This window comes from Chionomys nivalis, chromosome 7 (assembly GCF_950005125.1).
Source record: "Chionomys nivalis chromosome 7, mChiNiv1.1, whole genome shotgun sequence".
NCBI classification, from domain to species: Eukaryota; Metazoa; Chordata; class Mammalia; order Rodentia; family Cricetidae; genus Chionomys; species Chionomys nivalis.
This window is the reverse complement of record NC_080092.1, coordinates 66,512,223-66,531,026: the sequence shown is the minus strand read 5'-3', so window position 1 is coordinate 66,531,026 and position 18,804 is coordinate 66,512,223. Positions and strand designations below refer to the sequence as shown.

At 53.2% G+C, this 18,804-nt stretch overlaps 1 protein-coding gene across 7 annotated transcripts in view; it reads right to left on the bottom strand.

The window, feature by feature from the left end:
- Positions 1–573: 573 nt before the first annotated feature.
- The window catches only part of Bcas3 (BCAS3 microtubule associated cell migration factor), a 486,981-nt gene continuing 468,750 nt past the window's right edge, over positions 574–18,804 (bottom strand). For 3 of the 7 annotated variants that reach the window (XM_057774686.1, XM_057774689.1, XM_057774687.1), the window contains 3 exons: positions 12,627–12,692; positions 4,531–4,621; positions 574–1,430 (listed from right to left, as the gene is read on the bottom strand). In XM_057774686.1, the coding sequence (XP_057630669.1) occupies positions 1,394–1,430; positions 4,531–4,621; positions 12,627–12,692 (194 nt within the window). In that variant the 3' untranslated portion in view covers positions 574–1,393. The remainder of the gene's footprint in view (positions 1,431–4,530; positions 4,622–12,626; positions 12,693–18,804) is intronic. The other 4 variants (XM_057774690.1, XM_057774692.1, XM_057774688.1 and 1 more) reach the window with 2 other exon arrangements.

Sequence of the window (18,804 nt, the reverse complement as noted above, 5' to 3'; positions counted from 1 at the left end):
AGAAACAAGAACTGAGGCCGGGTATGGTGGCAAAGGTCTGCGATCCCAGCTCTTGAAAAGCGGAGGCAGGAAGATCAGGGTTATACTACATAGTGAGCTACCCGAAACATGGTCTCCAAAACAAAACAACAACAAAACCCAAAAGTTTGCTGTCTGAGATCTTAGCCAACGTTCACAACACACCCACCTCGAGTTCACAAGTTCTCATCTTCTGAGCTTGAGAGAGAGGTGATTCCCAAGTGCCCTAAGCCAAGGGCAAGCTCTTATTCCACAGCAACCCAGGACACACCAGGGGCTAGATTGCCCTCTACGTTCACTTGTGGGGAGGCCCAAACTTGGCGCCTCCACAAATCATAGGCTCTGGTAACAGGCAAGAGTTGTGAGACTGAACTTCAGTCAAGCCCCACCTAATGTCCAGCAGGAAGGTTTTCCTCCCCTTTCCTTCCTAACATGGGCTCCCTTGTACATACAGTGTGGGTGTGGGTGTTGGGGGCAGTTGCCCATAGTCTGACCCATAGGACTCTCCTCGGTGTTTGGAGAGGACTCTGACCCCAGCAACTCAGGAATGGACACCAATTGCAGCGTGATTTATTGGACAAGACGTGCACTTTTGATATGGCCTCAGTAACCACGGTTTCCTTCACTCAACAGTACAGGACCAGGGTACAAGGGCTCAAAGATAAGACAGACAAATTCTCCCCATGAGCCAACAGGGAAGCAAGGGGCAAAGGGAGCCTCTTTCCTTCTTCCTTCCCTATCACTCTGGGCTTCAGTTCGCTCCTGTCTTGGGAGGAAACTGAGCAGGGATACCTGGGGGCAGTGTGCATCACAGTCTGAAGTGGGTTAGGGCTGATATTGTCCACCAAAATACCTAGCTGGACCATTCAACTTCTCCTCACCTGGGCCCTACGATTTGGCCACTGTGCCAGTCCCCCTGTGGGTACAGTTAAAAAATACAAAAGCGGATCCGATGCGGGACATTATGTGCAAAGAGAGAAGGGACCGAGTTTCTGCAGTCTCTTTTAGCCACAGCCCCCAATGACAGGAGTGGCTGAGGTCAGGGTGTGTTGAGCAGTTCTGGAAGTCTCTTTTCGTCCAGAGAGGATGAGCAGCCGTTGCCACTAAGCCTAGGGAAGGTGGGGTTGATGAAAGAGGAGCAGAGACTTAGAAGGGTAGGACCAGAGGCGTGCGGGGATGGGGTGGGGTGGGGTGGGAGGTAGGTAGGGTGGGGTGGGGTGCTTCTCCCTGTCCCTCAGCCAGTCAGAAGCAGGTTGCTGGTGCCTATGGGAAGCCAGTGGGGAAGAGGCTGAGCGGCTGGCTCTCGTTGGTAGGGAGAGGAGATCGGTAGCCATCAAAGTTCCTTGGGATGCTGCCACTGGTGGAGCCCGAGCTGTTACTCAGAGTCTCGATGCTTCCCTCTCGCTGAAGTTCTGCAAAACAGAGGAGAGGTGCAGGCTTGATCAGAGTGGGCTAGAGGTGGGGGCACACCCTGAGCCTGGCTGCCCACCATGAAGCCCCACTGTGGGTCCATTCATACTGTTTTGCAGGGAGGCTCATGCCCACCTGCCTGCCTGCCATATGGACCAAGTGGCAACTCAGCTCACAGGGAGGCTCAGTCAGGGGAGAAGAGGCCTCCTTTGCTAGCAGACTCCAGCTTTTGACTTGGGTGTCTCTATCACTGTGGGGAAACCTTGAGGGCAGGAGTATAATCCCCCGCCACCCTGTGTGGATGGCTCTGTTACTTGTGGTTAGCTAGCACCTGCACTCCTGCTTGGCCAGCGTTCTCCTCCAGTTCCTCAGTGCATGCGATGCAGGATCGGCAGGTGGGCGGAAGCTAGGACAGGAGAAGAGAAGCCTACCTACTGTATCCGTCCCCACCTGATCTGTTGCTCTTCTTCTTGCTGACCTGTCCCCAGAGCTCCATCCCAGCTCGGCCATCCATTGCTCCCTTATTCTCACCTATAAAAGCTCCCTGCTAGCCAGGCTTGAGCTTCTAGAAAGTATATGCCTTCCCTTGGGGGGAGCCTATTCCACTGGAGAGAGGGTCCTCTCCTTGCATGAATATTTCCTCTTAGCTCCCCCAAAGTCTCCTGGCGACCCATAGAATGGATGTGCTGAGTTGATCTGTAGAGAAGCAAGGTCCTGCTGCCCTAGTCCCTGTACCTCCACACCGCTCTTCTGGAAACAGCACACAGACCTATCTTGCTTAGCTATGGTAACTTTAACTGCCCCACCATCTCTTCATCCAAGACAGTAACTGGGGCAGGCCGAGGGCTGGGAATAGGACTTCCTGCTCGCTGGATGTATTCGTTGGTTTTCTCAGGGTGGTCAGTTCCTCTTCACTGGTGGCAAGCACGTGCACGGACAGTTTCCAAGCTCAGATGGACCCTACAGCTCAACGTCTTCCCCCGAAGCCTGCAACTATGGAGTTTTGCTTGTCTGCCTCACGAGTGTAGGATCTCAAAGCAGTTACTCGAAACATCGAGGTACACCCAGCAATACACTCCTCTGATACGGTTTTAGAGCCTGGGATCCAGGCTGCAGCCGCCCCAGGCCCCTGCCGCCATTCACATGCAGCGCAGCTGGCTTTGGTTAGGGACTGAGGGGTCATGGCCTCCACTGGGTTGGCTATCACCAGCCAGCTACTCGCACACTCTGAAGACACACTACAGTCCAAGCTGGGCCGCAGCAGCAGCAGCAGCAGCCGCCACAAAATGGGACAGGGAAATGGTAACTATGCCAGTCATGTCTGGACCTGAGCCCAGGCTAGATGAGCACACCAGGATATTAGAGATTCCCATCAGGTTGTGAGCACTGTAAGTAAGGGAGGGGAGGTGGCGGGGACACAGGCTAGGAGCTGGATGCTGGCTTCCTATGAGGCCTTGGTCCTGGGAAAGCCATGAAATAGCTCTGTATGTGCAGAAAGATGAGGAGGGGGGGCTCCTCAGATCTTTTCCTCCTGATTGGCTTTCAAGTTCGCCTTCATACGGGATACAGCCATTGTGCCACTAGAGGGGCAGCGCTGGAGAGCCAAGGGAAGGCCCTGAGCATTAGTGAGCAAGCAGCAGACTCCAGGAGAGCTCCTTCTCCTCTCTGTTTTCCCCACAAGCAAGCCCAGAATTTCCCAGAGAAACCCAAAGACCCAGGTAGCTTTCAGAGGCCCATGCCCTCCTGTGCAGCCATCCTGGCACTAGGGGGCGCTGACAGCAGGGCCAGAAGGGCAGAGAGAAGCAGGCAGTAGCGAGAAAGGCAGGGGCCTCCTCAGGATACAGATGGGATGGATGCAGGCCCAAGGAAGCGGGTCCCAGATAAAGGAGCAGGAGAGACCACCAGGAAGGGAAGGGTAGCTCCTTTGCCGAGCAGAGGGAGAGCCCCAGTAGGCTTGATACAAAGTGCAACATATCCACACTGCCAAAAGGAAGCTGAGGAGTCCACAGCGCATGACCCAAGCCCGGCAACCCACTGACCCTCGGTGTAGGCCCTGGCAACACCCCGAAGCCGTCTTGGTGACCCCACCACAGCAGTCTGCATGAAGGCACCCCATCCGTCAAATGACAGTGTAGGGACAGATGCCAGAGGGTTACAAGATGGATTTGCTCCCTTGGAGGCCAGGCATGGCTCAACTGCCTGGCTCAAGCTTTCTCTTTGTTATTTAGGCCTGGGAGAGAGAGGGCCTGGCCAGCTTCCTCCTTGCCTCCACATCCGGGGCACCTAAGATTCTGCTGACTTTGTCTCCTTTCAATATTGCCCAGGCTAGTTTGAACTGGTCACTGGGTCCCCGGATCTCCATACGTATCCAGTGAAAGCCAGGACACTGTACAACATCTTGTTATTCCTTCACTTAAAGACTGCCACTGACTCTTCAGGGTCCCTAGGCATAAACTCCCTGGCACTAACAAATGGATGCACGCAGCCTGACGCTCCACTGAGGTCTCACTGGTGTTTTCTGTTTGAATGAGGAGCGTGTCTGGGCAGCCTGAGGCCATTGGGACCCAGTGCCTGCTCATCTCTCTAAGCTATGGGGGTCTGCTCCTTTGTGAACCGAGATGTGCACTGCAGAGCCCCTAGGCCTACTGAACTCCAGCTAGGTCCCCTGAATGCATCCAAGTGCATCCCCCCCACCCCCCGTCCGTCCGTCCGTCCGTCCGTCCGCAGAGGACAGGCCCTGGCAGGGAATGTGGGTCTCATCTCTGCTTCCCCAGTCACAACTCCCAGGACTGAAATTCCCAGCTTGTGCAGAAAAGTAACTTCTGGAATGAACGATGTGGTAGGGAGAGATGGGGCCTTTCTCCAGCATGGACTCACTAGTGGCAGAACTGGGGGCTTGGCTGGCTCTGGGACAGACTCTGGGGGGGCTCTCCTACATCCCTGCCTGTCAAACCAGAGCTCTCTTTGTCCCTCCAAAGACGCAAGAGTGACAGTGTGTGGGAAGTAAACGTGGAGGGGGGGGTGGATGCACCCTGGACCCCCGCTTTGAATCACCCCACCCAGCCCTAGGAGCAAGCGGCGAGAGGAAACGTGTGGCCTTACCTTCCTCCATCCCGAACGCATGCTTTGTTACTGTTGGGTTGTTCGCGGACGCTGGGCTGTTGGCATTGTTTTTTTTTTCCTTTTTTTTTCCCTTTTGAAAAGAAAAGCATTGAGGAATCTTTTTCTTTTTCTCCTTTGAGAGATACGGACAATGATCCAGAAGAACACTGATCTCCACAAGCAGAAGGAGAGGGTGGAGGGAGGTGCGGGGGTGGCACACGGGAGGAGGGCGGTCTCGCAGAGGGGTTCTGCTGTCCAGGACACTGACATGCACGTGAGGCGGCGGGAGACTGACCAGTCATGGGGGGACGGGCCCAGAGGTGGAGGTGTTGTGAATCTTTCAGTACCGGGTGAGGGAAGAGGAGTCACACAGTAAGCATAACACAATAGCTTCTACAAGGGGAACACACAGGGACCTATGGCCCATGCAGTGCCAGATGGGGCCCCATGCAGGTGGGTTGCTGGGAGAGGAAGAGGAAGGAGGCAGGCTGAAGAGTTTTCTGGGGGAACCCTGGACATTTTGACTTAGTGGCCTGGTTTTGGCTCAGCCCCTACCCCCACCCCATCCTCCCCAGCTCTCAGCAGCTTTCCTGAAGTGTATGCAGACTCCCAGTGAAGCCTAGCAGAAACCGGTCAGGGCCAGGCAGCTAGAGAGGCTCCCCCAGCAGCACGGAGTCTGGCCCATGGGAAGGTTGGCTATAAGAAAGCTTGTCACCCCCCCCCCCCCCCCCCCGTGCTTGGATTCAGATTGTGCCCTCATATTCTCCAGGGACTTGGTGACTCTGGAAGGTAGGAGTGACAGCCTTGTCTTGCATACAGCAACACCAAGGACAAACGGGAAGCCATGGGACCTGGGTTCACCCTAGAGGGAGAACTGGCACTGGGGCAGGCCACAGGATGCCAGACTCCAATGCCCACTACTGCCTACATTCCCCATTCCCCACTGGTCTTGCCAAAAAACAAGCTTGTTACTGTAGCTGATTCCGGATGGCACAGGCTGGGATGGGCAGGCCACAGGGACAGGAGAGGACAGCAGAGGCAACAAGGAGAAGGGGAAGGCCTCTGCTCTCACAAAATAAATAGGCCTAAAGAGGAGGAGACCTTGTCTGCATGTTACCCCCACCCCCCATTCCACATGGTGCTTGTCTCAGGGCAAAGAGAGGTGGCTAGCCTCTCAGAAGGACTCTGGTTACCTGGGAGCACCTGCCCGGGTACAAACAAAGAGGGGTCGTACTCAGTCTCTGTGAGGAGACAGGCACAGCTGCCCCTGATCCTCATCCTACACAGTGGGTATGGCCCCTTGGCCAAGCATGAGTCGCCTGCCACCGCTCTGTGTGGGCGCCGATGAGTGACGGGGTTTTAGGGGTGATGGCATGACTTTTCGCACATCAGCCACTTGTACTCAGCAACGTGAGGTCTGGCTCCCCATTCTCTGGAGAGGGAGGAGGACACAGAGGACACTAGGCCTTAGTGAGACTTGGCACAGCTGTGGCAGCCTTAGGGGGAGGAGGGCTCTGGTAGAAGGCCCAAAGTGAATTCTGCAATGGGCTGGGCATTCTTCGGGTCTGAGCCTCGGAGGGCTCCTGGCTGGTGCAGCGTTGTAGGGAGCCCAAGTCTCCAGGACCCAGGAGAACCCCCTTGGACCTGCAAGGGCAGTGCTGTGTGTGTTGGAAGAGGGTACCCCGGGGCCCAGGCTCAGCCTTGGGGCAGTCCTGGGACTTCTGCCACCACAAAAGGATCAGCGGCCCCAGCTACTGCCTGCCCTGGGAGTCAGCCTCTGTGCTCTGTGCGCGCATGAGTGCCAAGAAGCTGCTCATTACAGGGATTAGCAGAGCACTTTTATTAGGTCCTGGCTGTAGCCACGTACCCGAGGTCCTAAACTAACCACCCAGGCTGCCCAGTAGGAGTGGGATTAGACCTGGTGGGAGGAGTCTGCCCCTGCTGAGACTATAGCCACTTCCTGTGGTGAAAAGGGGTAAGCCTTCCCTAAGCGACTGACTCAGAACTTCAGCCGGAGAAGAAAGGCAGGTGGGCCGCCCTTCTACCTGGGGTGGAGGAAGCAGTCCAGGGAGGCTGTTAAGAGCAGAGGCTCTGGTCACCTGCTTCCTGGAGACTTTGGGCAGGTGCCCTGGGTTCCTGAGCGTAAGGACAGCAATGTCTGTTTCAGAGCCTGGCCATAGGAATGGAATTAAATAATGTATGTGGAGCACATCACAAAGTGCTTAGAGCCTCCAGTCAGCAAATGTGAGTTACTATTATTGCTGCAATCGAATCAGTCACTGCGATTATCCCCAGGACTTGGACTCCAGGGCCCTCTCCAGCCTCCTCCTCCTGCAGGTAGCCCTGCCACCCAAGCCCCCACCAGTTCTGCCTCCACTGGAGTCTGGGCAGAGATTCTTTTTAATCAAGAAATGGTGCAGGGAAGAAGACGGTGGATTCGTGTTTACAGCTTTTCATTTCCTTCCTTGCCCCCTTCCAAACACCCTCTCCCAAGATGGAGAATAAATCCCCAGCCCTGTTGACATGCATTGATTTTCCTTCCCTCCTATGTCTACCTCCCAGCTCTCCACATTAGTGGGGGCTGTGGTAAAGACCCCCTGCCTGGGGTGGGCTTGGTGGGAGCTGAGGGTAGCGACGGGAGAGAAGCCAGCCAAGTGCCCCTGTCTTGCCCAGTGCAAGAAAAGATTTGTAAAAAAACAAACAGTTCTCAGTTCCTTTTGCTTGAGGGTTCTTGGGTGGAGAGGCAGGTGGGTGTTGGATAGAGGGAAGGGGTGTCCCCTCATTAAGAAGTCAGACTGACCAGCATCTCCCCTTGAACCCTTGAAGGGATAAAAGTGAGGGGACCAGACGACCACAGGATAGATACAAGTTCAGATGGGTCTGTCTCAAGGAAGCCATTTTGTTAGCAAGAAGCTTGCTCACAGGGGCTAGAACTAGCTAGGCAAGACAGCACAGAAAGAGAGAGAGAGAGAGAGAGAGAGAGAGAGAGAGAGAGAGAGAGAGAGAGAGAGAGAGAGAGAGAGAAGAGGGTGTGAGTGAGAGAGACAGAGCAATAGAGACAGAGTGATAGCAACATACACAAGGGAAGATGGGAGGCTTGAATGCTTCCTGGGGCTGAGACCTGGACCCTGATGTCACCTGGGAAGTGACTGGACCTGGCAGACGTGGTGAGGGGTTGTCTCATCCAGCTCAGGGCCTGTCCATCGCTGTTGGAGGATGACTGAGGAGGTAGAGGCTTGTTCAGGGGGACACAGCCAGTGTTGGCTGAGACTGTTGCTAACTGTGACAGCACCATCAGAGGCCACACCCTCGTCTGGAGCCAGCCTCAGCCCCCAGTGCCCGAGTTTTAAGAGGTTAAAGTAGAATAGCTGAAGGAAGCAGCCTAGATGGAGGTCACAGCTTTCTTTCCTTTACACTTAGCTGAAGGCTGCCTGGCCCCTCCAGACCTTCCCTCTGTGCCCCTCTCCAGCCTTCCTTCCCAGCATGCTTCTATGCTTACAAAAATGCCAACAGTCAAAGGGCTTCCCATTCTGGTGAGGCTTGGAAAGGCTGGAAGATGAGGCTAGTGGAGACTGAGACAGGGGTCACCTTTCTCCTCCAGCAGGGTCTTTGGGACCTTGCCTGGCTCGCCTTGGTGAAGCTGCAGAGCTAAGGTTGAAAAGGCTCCGCCTATTCAGATCACAAGAATCCTGGTTCAGAGATGAAAAGCAGGGCTAGCTCTGGCCTGCTCTTATCTCTGGGGCTTAACACCTACGTCTGAACCCAGATCCCTGGCTGGCTGACGCCAGTCTTCTGGTGTCTTACTACACACACAGCCTGGCGCCGTGAGTGCTTTCAGAGTGCAGCCGCCTGGGGCAACATTAGTCTCTTTCCTGGCCAGGGCAACCCTCAGGCCTCCCATGAACATACCTGCCTTTCTCTTTGCTCAGCTTTGCCCTGACTCAGATGCACACTGAGACACAGACCATCAAGAGAGAATGAGGCTAAGACTCTATGGTCTATCCTGTCCCCCAGCCATGACCCACCAGTGGTGAAGGCGTATCTCAGGTGTTTCTTCTAGGGAAGCCTTGGCCACAGGGCCATGCCTGGTGACTAAGAGTCTCAGCTACTACTGCAGAGAGACCTGAGGCCCAAGAGAACTCAGATACTTCTGGGTACCCACAGCCTTTAGACAGCGATAGTGGGGGCCAGTACTAGGAGGGGGCAATATTTAGGGAGACAGATGGACCAGCGGAGTTCTGCTTTAAGCGTCCACTCAGAAACCTGGGAATTCGGTTCTCAACAGCAGGCCAGTGTGGTACCAACCCCACTGCATAGGGGCCTGGAGGCAGGCCAGACAGCTGAAGCCCTGGTGGGCCCACGGAAGAGGGGTGTGTGGTGACAGGAGAGGGGTACATTAGAAATGCGGAGGAAGGAGAATGAAAGCAGGGGTGTGACAGGGAGGAAGGGAAGCTGGGGAGGGGAGGAGCTCTCAGAAGGAGGCCTGTCTTGTCCCGTGGCCACATGGTCTCTAGTCTCTCTGGTAGAGCTGACCAAATGTGTCTGTGTAGGCATGTGTGTGTAGGGGGGGGAGAGGGGCACTGGAGTTCTGGGCAGAGCTGACTACGGGGTAGCCCCACATCTCTTGAAGAGCAACATCAGGTTGGTGGGTGGGGTCTGGCCAAGAAAAACACTGATCTGCGTGGGGGCTGGAGCCTAGCCTCCCACGCAGGGAGTCTTGTACCATCAGGGCTGCAGTACCCCACCGCCGGGAAACTCATACCATCTGAATCCCCCTAAGTCTTAGCCTCCAAGGATAAGATAGAAGGACCAGTAACCCATGCCACACCCCTCAATACTCAGTGACCTTCCCAGCACCCAGCATATTAAAGGAACTCTTCTGTCACAGGAGACTATGAGGGAACAGAAAAGGCGGAGTTGAACCGGCCCATACTTGGTTGACTGGCGTTGGTGACTGGCTAAAGCCAAGCTTCAGTTATCCCCGACTGAGTTCCCGACAGAGCCACGAGGAGAAAGGGGGTTGTGGGAGGGACACTGCTCTGACCCTAGTGCTGTCACACAGTGCAGAGTAACCTGGGAAAGTCACCTGTATTTGCAGACCGTGAGGGGACAGTGTGCTCTAGCGGTGTCATGGGGTGTGGGTAAGGCTCTCAGGAGAGCACCTTAGACACCTGGCACCTTCGGCGGACTAAGGACCTGAGCTAGAAATCACTTCTGCTTCTCTCGCCCAGGTTCTGAGCCTTGGCAGAGGCCATTGAAGGCTGACTCAAGAGCTGGGCAGCAGAGAGACATATCTTTGGGGATGGAGAAGCCGGGCCTGTGCATGACTTTGTTGTGTGGGTCCTAACTCGGGGGGGGGGGGGGACCTGGAAGGAGTCTCATAAACCGGACATGTGTGTCCTGTCCCACACAGTCCTGAAGAGGAGACACTCCGTGGGAACCAGGCGCTCAGCAGCTGGTGCTGACCCGCCCTCCTCTTCAAGTGCAGCTACCAGGCCTGGAGGCCCCTGGCAGACGAGCTAGCCTCCAGCCTTATGAGATAGCACAGAGCCGCAGACCACGGGAGGGATGCTACACTTTGAACACTGCTGACCACTGGGACTGGAGCCACATCTGGTTCTCATTGAAATGTCCAAGTATAATTAAGTGCTCTGCAACGTGGCGGAAGGGTTCGGTAAGACGTGTTTATCCCCCTTCTATCAGGGCTAAGAAATCAGTTTCTTGTTCCACCAGCGGACCAGCCCTCTTTCCTGTGGCTGGCCTGCCCTAGTCTGAGAGGGCAAAGACCTGCCCATCCCCCATCTGTTTGTCTTTATTCTTCTGTCTTCCCCCTCTGTTTCCTTCCTTCACTCCCTCCCTCCTTTCCTTCTGTTACCACAGGTTCTCATTGTGTTCTACAAGCTAGTCTTGAACGCCTCAGTTTGAGAGCTCTTTCCACCTCAGCCTCTTGAGTAGCTTGAACTACAGGTGTGTGCCCTTATGAACCACAGGTTGAACTACAGGTATGTGTCCTCTCATCTACTTTCTAGAACGCACGGGTGGGGCCAGCATTGGGTATGTGATACATATGACAGGCAGCGCTTGAGAGCGCTGATTCTGGAGGTGCTGCAACAAGAGGTCCTGCCACCCTCTACAGTGGCCCTAAGGCCCAGGGCAGGGTGAGGCAGGCCCTGGCAGGCCCTTCCTACTCTTCACTCGGTGACCTCAGTCAGCACCGTTGCATGGGGGTGCCCCTACCCGACTCTTCCTGGCTCATACACAAAGGGGCATCAGTCTACCAGATGAGAGCGAGCGAGCGAGAGAGAGAGAGAGAGAGAGAGAGAGAGAGAGAGAGAGAGAGAGAGAGAGGTCTGGGCCATAAAAGGAATGCCTCGGGCCTTCATCTAAGAGCTCGGAATAGCAGGGACAGCAGGATCTGAGGAAGATTGCCCCGTTCAATACCACACCCCCAGGGCATCTTCCTTTCCAGGCTCCTGCTTGGGACCTCCCCACAGCCAAGCAGAGGGCGCCCGGTATGCTGCTCCCCCAGCTTCCCTTCCCACCCGAGCATCTTCAGTTTATGGCGTCTTTTTACTCAGGGATTTATGACTTTCATGGTAATGGGCTCCATTCTATTTCCTCTGCGCCGATATTTCTAATCATTATGGTGTGGCTTTATGAGCATTTCTTAATAAGTGGAGGTATTTTTTTCCCTTTGAAACAAACTGCCCTGTGAGTTAATGACTTGTGGGTGTGGGTGCGACCCAGAGACAAGTGGAAGTTGGGGAGGGGCTGACAAGGGTTGGGGCTGTATGGAATCTTTTAGATTTAAACAAAGCTGTACTGAGGTCCCTTTAAGACTCTTGGTTGGCGCCCATACTGAAGGCTCACTAACTGCTCACAGGCGACCTCAACCATGCACAGGCACTTGTGGCATCTGTGGGCTGGTCAGCGCTCCCCCGGAGGATGGGTAGGAACCTACCAGTCCTAGTCCTTTTGTATGTGTTACCAAATACAAGCTAGGCCTTGGTAGGAAATTTAATTCTTTGGTGGCATTTAGGTTAAGACCCCGTGCTTGGTAACTTCTCCACTGATGAGTAAAGTTTTAAGGAAACTGACCCAACTCCCTGTCCAGTGATCCCACGCTAAGTCTGACAAAAGAGACTTATCAGGATGAGGCCTCTGTGGCACCTGTCATGGTCTCAGCCTGCGCTGCAAAGACTGTGCGCCTGTGCCATGGCGGGTGTGTGTGTGTGTGTGTGTGTGTGTGTGTGTGTGTGGAGGGGGTTGTCTTAGTTAACTACAGTGGTGCCACCCTTCCCTGACTGCGGCCCAGGCTGGGCTGATGTGCTCCGCCTTTGTGCTGGTCTCAGACAGGCTGCTGGTGCCGGGCCCTATTCATCATTCAATTCCGCTGGCTCGGATGAGCCTCGCCATTTGCTCCTCCAGGAGGATGACAAATCTAGAAATGCCAGTCCACTTCGGTGGATTAAGATATTGATTTGCCCGTCAAGCAGAAGTGCATTTGTTCTGCCAGCCTTCCCGTGGGTAGGAAGGGGTTAACCAAATGTTTATCACAAGGCTGGCTTCAGAGTTGAAAGTAATGTGATCAGTAATGAATTTTGTGTTACATTAGGTTGTATAAATGGACAGACAAGCGCAGACAACAAGTGGCCAGGAGTCGGGGCTAATCTAATGATGTAAAAATAGAGACAGCACCAATTATACTAGGGGCCAGCTCCAGGCTCCTGCAGGGACTGCAAATGAATAGGTACAAATCAAATTACTCACTAATAGACGCACTACAAGAGGGGCAGTCAATGGTAAATGCATTAGAGCCCAGTGACCTCTCTGCTCTGCACAGTAGAGTCCCAAAATTTGACTTCCATCTTCAGAGTGGGGGGCAGGGAGTGGCACTCTCAAAGAAACTCTTGTTGGGTGAAACATGGCCACCGCTCCCTATTCCAAAGCAGTCCCCCACAGAAGAGACCTCCTGTCCTGGCTGACCTCCAGTGCTTCCTGAAGCCTGAGCTCCAGGGGAGGGGAGACACCCATGTGAGGGGCATAAAGAGCGGTAGGACCAAGCCTTCCGTACAGGCAGACAGGAGGTTACATACCCAAACACTTCATAGCCATGTGTCTCCCGGGGGTGCTGTTTTTGACTGCTACGTCAAGGGCTGTGTCTGCATTGGAAATAAAATAGTTCTTTAAAGTAGATCACACAATGAACGGACCTCCTAAGAGTCAACAAGAGCTGAGATCAAACCGAGGAGACAGCAAGATCTGGTCTGACCACCGATGGCTTCGCAGGGCGGAATTCTGTGGTCTGTTCCAAGGTCCAGCACATCTCGATTTCTCATTAGCCAGAGCTAGCGATCGCCACCCCTTTCTTCTTCCTCCTCGGTCTCCCACGGCCTGAGTTCCTCCATTCCTGCTTGCTTCAGGAGGTGGGAGGGGAAGACTGAGGATGTAGGCCCAGGTTTTGGGGTAGCTCCTTGTATATTGGTCCATGTTCAAAGCTGCTTGACACTGCGCTGCGCTTCTTTGGGAGGGCTTGTGGTCTCATGCTCAGAGGTAACCCTGGATCCCCACAGTCAGCTCTTGGGGGTTTGGGGATGAATGAAGTATGAAACCAAAGAAGCTCTAAGTCTTCCAAGAACTGGTCCAAGCTCCATGGAGGCGTGGTCGCACAGCCTTGATTCACATTCCCCCAAGCACCCTAAGGCCAGCACCACACACTCGCACACATGAATGGAGATACCATGCTGCTTGTGGCCAGCTGGCGCCTGGAGACACAGGGAATGTGCCAGTGTGATGGGCATGGACGAGGTGAGGGTAAGGAATGGAGAAAGGCATCCGAATAAATGAAGGGACTAGGTCTCCCCAAACTTGATTAAATGCAGAGGGGGTGAACTGCAAGCTACTGAGCTACAGGAACAAGCCCCGTGTGGGGAACAGGGGCAGGGACAGCTATGAAAACTAGAGGATTCAGCCGGCAGACTTAAAATTGTCTCAGGCAGTGGGGCCTGCAGGTTCCTGGGGCCAGAGGTAGTGCAGGAAGAGCAGGCAGCAAGAAGCTGGAGCCCTGTCCGCTGTATCTGCTGTGGGCAATCCGAAATGTCTCATGCATAATGCAGCCAAGGGCCATCTCTACCCTTCCTTTCCTGCCGATGTGCCTGTTTCCTAGTCTATGGTCCCTCGCCATCTGAGAAGCTGCGGCAGAAGGGAAGGGGGGGCATTTATCCCCTACGGTGGTGCTCTACCTTACTGGGACCTCACAGTGATTAAAGGTGAAGGCCCTGCAGAGGAGGAGGAACCAAGAAGAATCCTCCCTTGGGTTAACCATTTACCCGCTGTAATGATACAGGGGAGGCCCCTGGCGATGGTCCTGCAGCCCTCTACCCTGTGCCCAAGCCTGCACATGCTCCGCAGTCCCTCTCCTTGGGGACGACATGTGGAAAGGATATGCTGAAGAGTCGCCAAAGAGGCCACACTGGCACTTCCTCTTTGTTGACAAGAATCAGCATGCCATGCCATGGGCAAGCAGGACATGTGCAGAGAAAACTTATTAGCCTGGACTCTCACTGTGGTTCCTCTGGCTGCAGTTCCAGAGGGGACAGAAGAGAGGGGCAGAAAAAGCAACCTCGCTGGAATCAGTTCTAAGACTTGGCCTGGAACTAACAAGTGTGTCTTTTAAGCAAGATAATTATTCCCATGGCTTTGGCTGCCTTTCATTTACCTCTCAGAGGCCACAAAAACCCAATCAGTCATTCAACAAACATTAACTGAAGCTCAGCCTGGCGGCCATCCCAGGGCTGCATACTGGGCAAGGAGAACTGGCGGTTAAAGGTAACAAAGATGAATCAGATCGGGTCCAAGGAACAAGAACTGGGTCAAGATGCACCCGTGGCACTATGTATAAGGGAGGAGTAAAGGCCCCACAGAGCTGGTCTTTCCCCAGGTGGCATGGAGAAGGACATCAGCCAGAACTCCTTAATGGAAAAGTCAATAAACACCCTTTCCCAGGGCCAAGCACCCCGAATGCAGCTTGTATGGAGAGGCTTTCAGGGAGCACACGTGGGCAAGGGGGTGAGCTGGAGGAGAGTATAGGTTTGGTCCAAAGAAATGACTGTACAGAAGGCGTGGTCTACTTCAGCGTGGACCAATGTGCTGGGGAGCTGCAGTCATATGCTTACAGGATGCTGGGGGAGACTGAAGTGGGATGGGAAGGTGGATCAGGCAGGAGGAGGAGGCAGGGATGGCCTGTAAGACATTTAAGATCCATGGCGAGAGCCTGGGTTGGGCTATGGAGACAGTTGGCATGTTCTAAGTAGGGAAGTGACCTCAGCTTCCCTGAGAATCGGGTCTCCATCCTTTATTGGGGTCCCCTTTTTGAATAAAAAAATGGGTCACATTCCGAGCAGGTGAGACTGGTAAGATGGTCAGAACTGGACACTCTTATTTTGGAAATAACGTTTTCCTTGGTGATGTTGGAGATTGAACTCAGAACCCTGTGCACGGTAGATCAGCACTCTACCAGTGAGTATGTACCCAGTTATTTCAAATACACTTTCTCCCTCTCCCTCCCCCCGCCTCTCTCTCCAGGGTTTCTTTGTCCAGGCTATCCTGGAACTTGATTTATAGACCAGGCTGTCCTTGAACTCACAGAGATCCACCTGCCTCTGCCTCCTGAGTGCTGGGATTAAAGGTGTGCGCCACCACCACCTGGTTTATCGCTGGCTTTGGAAGCTGAAGAGAGGAATATCCAATAACCTGGCATAATTGCGACAACAGGACATTTGCATAGCAGATCGAGTCACTTAAGTCCACCCACCCTGCTCTGAGTGACGGGGATGATACAGACCACAGAGTGCAGTGTCCAGGGTCAGTTCACCATGAGGATGGGAAGCGAGTGCTCCCAGTATTTCCTGTTTCACTCCTAAGAGATGAGAAAATTAAACCCAGAGGGAGAAAAAGGCCCAGGGCCAAATGCTTTCTTCCATGTCTTGAATCTAAATCTCACCAGAAGAGAAATAGTGTTTTTCCTAGTAGCAGCAGCTGGCTTAGGCACTGAAGGGACTCTTAAGACTTGGCCCTTGCTCCTGGCGGAAAACAGCTGGAAACAGGCGCTAGGATGCTGGGTTAAGACACAAATAGCAGCCACCCACAATCCCACAGCTGTCCTTCCCCACCGTGCAGGGCAGCTTAGGTCCGTATTGCGGCTCTGGTCTCTGGGAGCTGTTCTTGACTCTCACCCTTAGCAGTCTGGACACCTGGGGCTGGAAAGCGCGCTCTGCTAAGTGTCCCATGGAGGCTCACATTTGGATAGCTGGTCCCCGCTGGTGGTGCTATTTTGAGAGGTGGGTCCTGGCTACAGGAAGTGGTTCATTCTGCTCTTCTGCCCTCTATGAGGACACGGAGCTTTTCTACCATACACCCTGGCCACCAAGATGTTCTGCCCAAGCAACCATGGACTGACCTCTCTGAAATCATGAGCCAAAATAAATCCCTCTTTTTTAAAGTTCTCCTGTATCTCTCAGAGCAATCAGAAACTAACACAGTGTGTTGGTCAACAGTTTTAAAGCCCCCGAGATTCCCTCTGGGCATGTCTATCAGGGCCTTTCCAGGTAGGCTTAATGGAGGAGGGAAGCTTCTCACGGTCTGGGGTTCCAGACTGAATAAAAAGGGAAAGCGAGCTGAGCATCAGCCTCTCTCTCTCTCTCTCTCTCTCTCTCTCTCTCTCTCTCTCTCTCTCTCTCTTCTGATGACGGATGTAGTATGACCAGCTGCCCAATGCTCATGTCACCACGCCTTCCCACCAAAAGAGATGGCATTCCTGCCTTAACCAAGAGCCCAGAGAAACCCTCCTTGCCTTGAGCTGCTTCTATCAGCAATGAGAAGAGTGACTAATGTATTTGACATTCTAGAAGACCACGCCCTGGGGCTGGGGAGAGAAGCCTGAGTTCTGCTAGCTTTAATCACTAATAGGTCCTGGTGGGAGCTGGGAACAGAAGCTAGAGAGAACAGACCACAGCTTGGTGCTATCACCTCCCCCAGGGCTTCTCTCAATTCCAAGATAGGAACTGTGGCTTCCCTCTTCTCGCCTAGTCTGGTGAGGGATGTGATAGACTGAGAGAGCCAGCCTGCCATTGAGACCATAGAGAGGGTGTGTGGGCCACCAAAGAGGTCATTGAGAGAAGATACTGAAAGAATTCTTGTTTTGCAAATGTTATAGAAGGAAAAACCCAGGGTCCCTACAGACAAAGCAAAGAAGGTCCCGATACCTGGGTAAATTACCTTGATGATGGTGGCATTTTCCAGGGAACCTGGTAGTGAGGGGAAACAGGCATCTCTGAGCCAGAGATGCTCAGAGTCCTTGGTGAAAGAGCGAGACCCAGCCTAGAGAACTGGTTTGGATGGATCAAACTTGTCCATCTGGAGAAGGGAGGTCAGGAGGATGAAGAGATGGACAAGGAAAGTAAGGAAAGACTGTGGAGACTTTGGGTATCTGCTACACTGGGTATCATCAGAAGGAGGGATATTATCATTCTCAAGAGACCAAAACGAAGGCTGGAGAGACTCAGTGACTGAAGGCACCTGCCAACAAGCATTGAACAACCTGAGATCTGGGTTCAATCCCTGAAACCCGGATGGTGGAAAGAGAGAGCCGACTTCTGCAAGTTGTCCACTGCCCTCTACATGAACCCCACTCAGTAAATAAAAAATAAAGAAATGTAAGAAGTTTTTAACAAAGACGATGAAGATAGGAACCTTTCCCAAGGTACCTGGAGTCAACACCACTAAAATTCAGAGGGACAGAAGGTGGAGGAGACAGGAAGATCACGTTAGACCTCAGAGCAGCTTGGCCAGGCATGGTAGCGCACGTGGCCTGTGGGGTGACGAGCCAGCCTAGCCTTGGAAAGGGCACAACCTTCACTTAGACATGTCTCAGTGTCATCTCTCTTATTTTTCTTCCATGTTTATGTGTGTGTGGTATGCATGCATACATGGCTGTATGTGTGTAGGCACATGCTCATGGAGGCACATGATAGATGTCAGGAGTCTAAATCACTATTTATTCTGGGAGGCAGAGGCTCTCAATATGACTTGTCTTGCTAGCAAGCTTGTTTCTGGGTTCCCTTGTCTATGCTCCCTCCCGCTGCTGGAATTATGGGTAGCCCGCCATGACCACCTAGCATTTACATGGGTTCTGGGGATCTGCATTCTGCTCCTCCTGTTTGCACAACAAACACTTGGTCCACTGAGCCTGATCCCCAAACCCAGCACTGGGTCTTCCTGTCCCGCCTACCACAAGGAGAGCACCCTTGTTCCCTGCTCGGCTTCATCGTGGCCTAGAAACAACAGAGCTATGAGATCATGCACTGAAACTTCCGAACCTTGAGTCCCAGTATTTGCTTCTTCCTTTAAAAAGGGGGGGGGGGAGAGGAGAGAGAGAGACGAGAAAACCACAGACCTGGCAAAGGAACATAATGGGCATACAACACACTGCTGGCTCCTACATGTCTGGCAAGGAAAGAGTTCTCCAGGGCACAACATTCTCCTGAGTGGCAACTGTTTTCATTGAGATATGGGGCAGAGGGGGGCGGATCCTAACAGTTCCACTTTTTAAAAAAGATATTTATTTTTATCTCATGTGTATGAGTGTTGTCTGCATGCATGTATGTGTACCACACACATGGCTGGTGTACACAGAGGCCAAGAAGAGGGTGCTGGATCCCCAGGAACTGGGAATTACATACAGGTATGATTTACCATGTGTGTGCAGGTAACTGAACCGGCATCCTATACAAGAACAGCAAACACTGTTAACCACCTGAGCCACCTCTACAGCCCGCAACCTCTTTTTGAGACAAGATCTCCTATAGCCCAGGTGGACTTGAACTCACTACTTAGCAGAGGATGACCTTGAACTTCTGATCTTCCTGCCCACACCTTCTGAGTTCTGAAATGTATTGACGTGTACACCAACATCTTGCTAGAAATTGCCAATCTTCATGGCAGGATTAGGCTCCAACGCACTGAATTGCTAGGATTAGTGAACACATTTAACCAACTCCTTATAAAAGCTAACATTTATTTTTATTTACTAGTTAAAAACATTACTTTTTGTATGCATGGGTGTTTTCCCTGCATGTGTGTTTGTCTGTGTACCGTGTGTGTGTGTGTGTGTGTGTGTGCGTGCGTGTGTGGTACCTGCAGAGAGGAGAAGAGAGAACTGGATCTTCTGGAACTACAGTCACAGATGTTTGTGAGCCATGTATGAGTGCTGGGAAC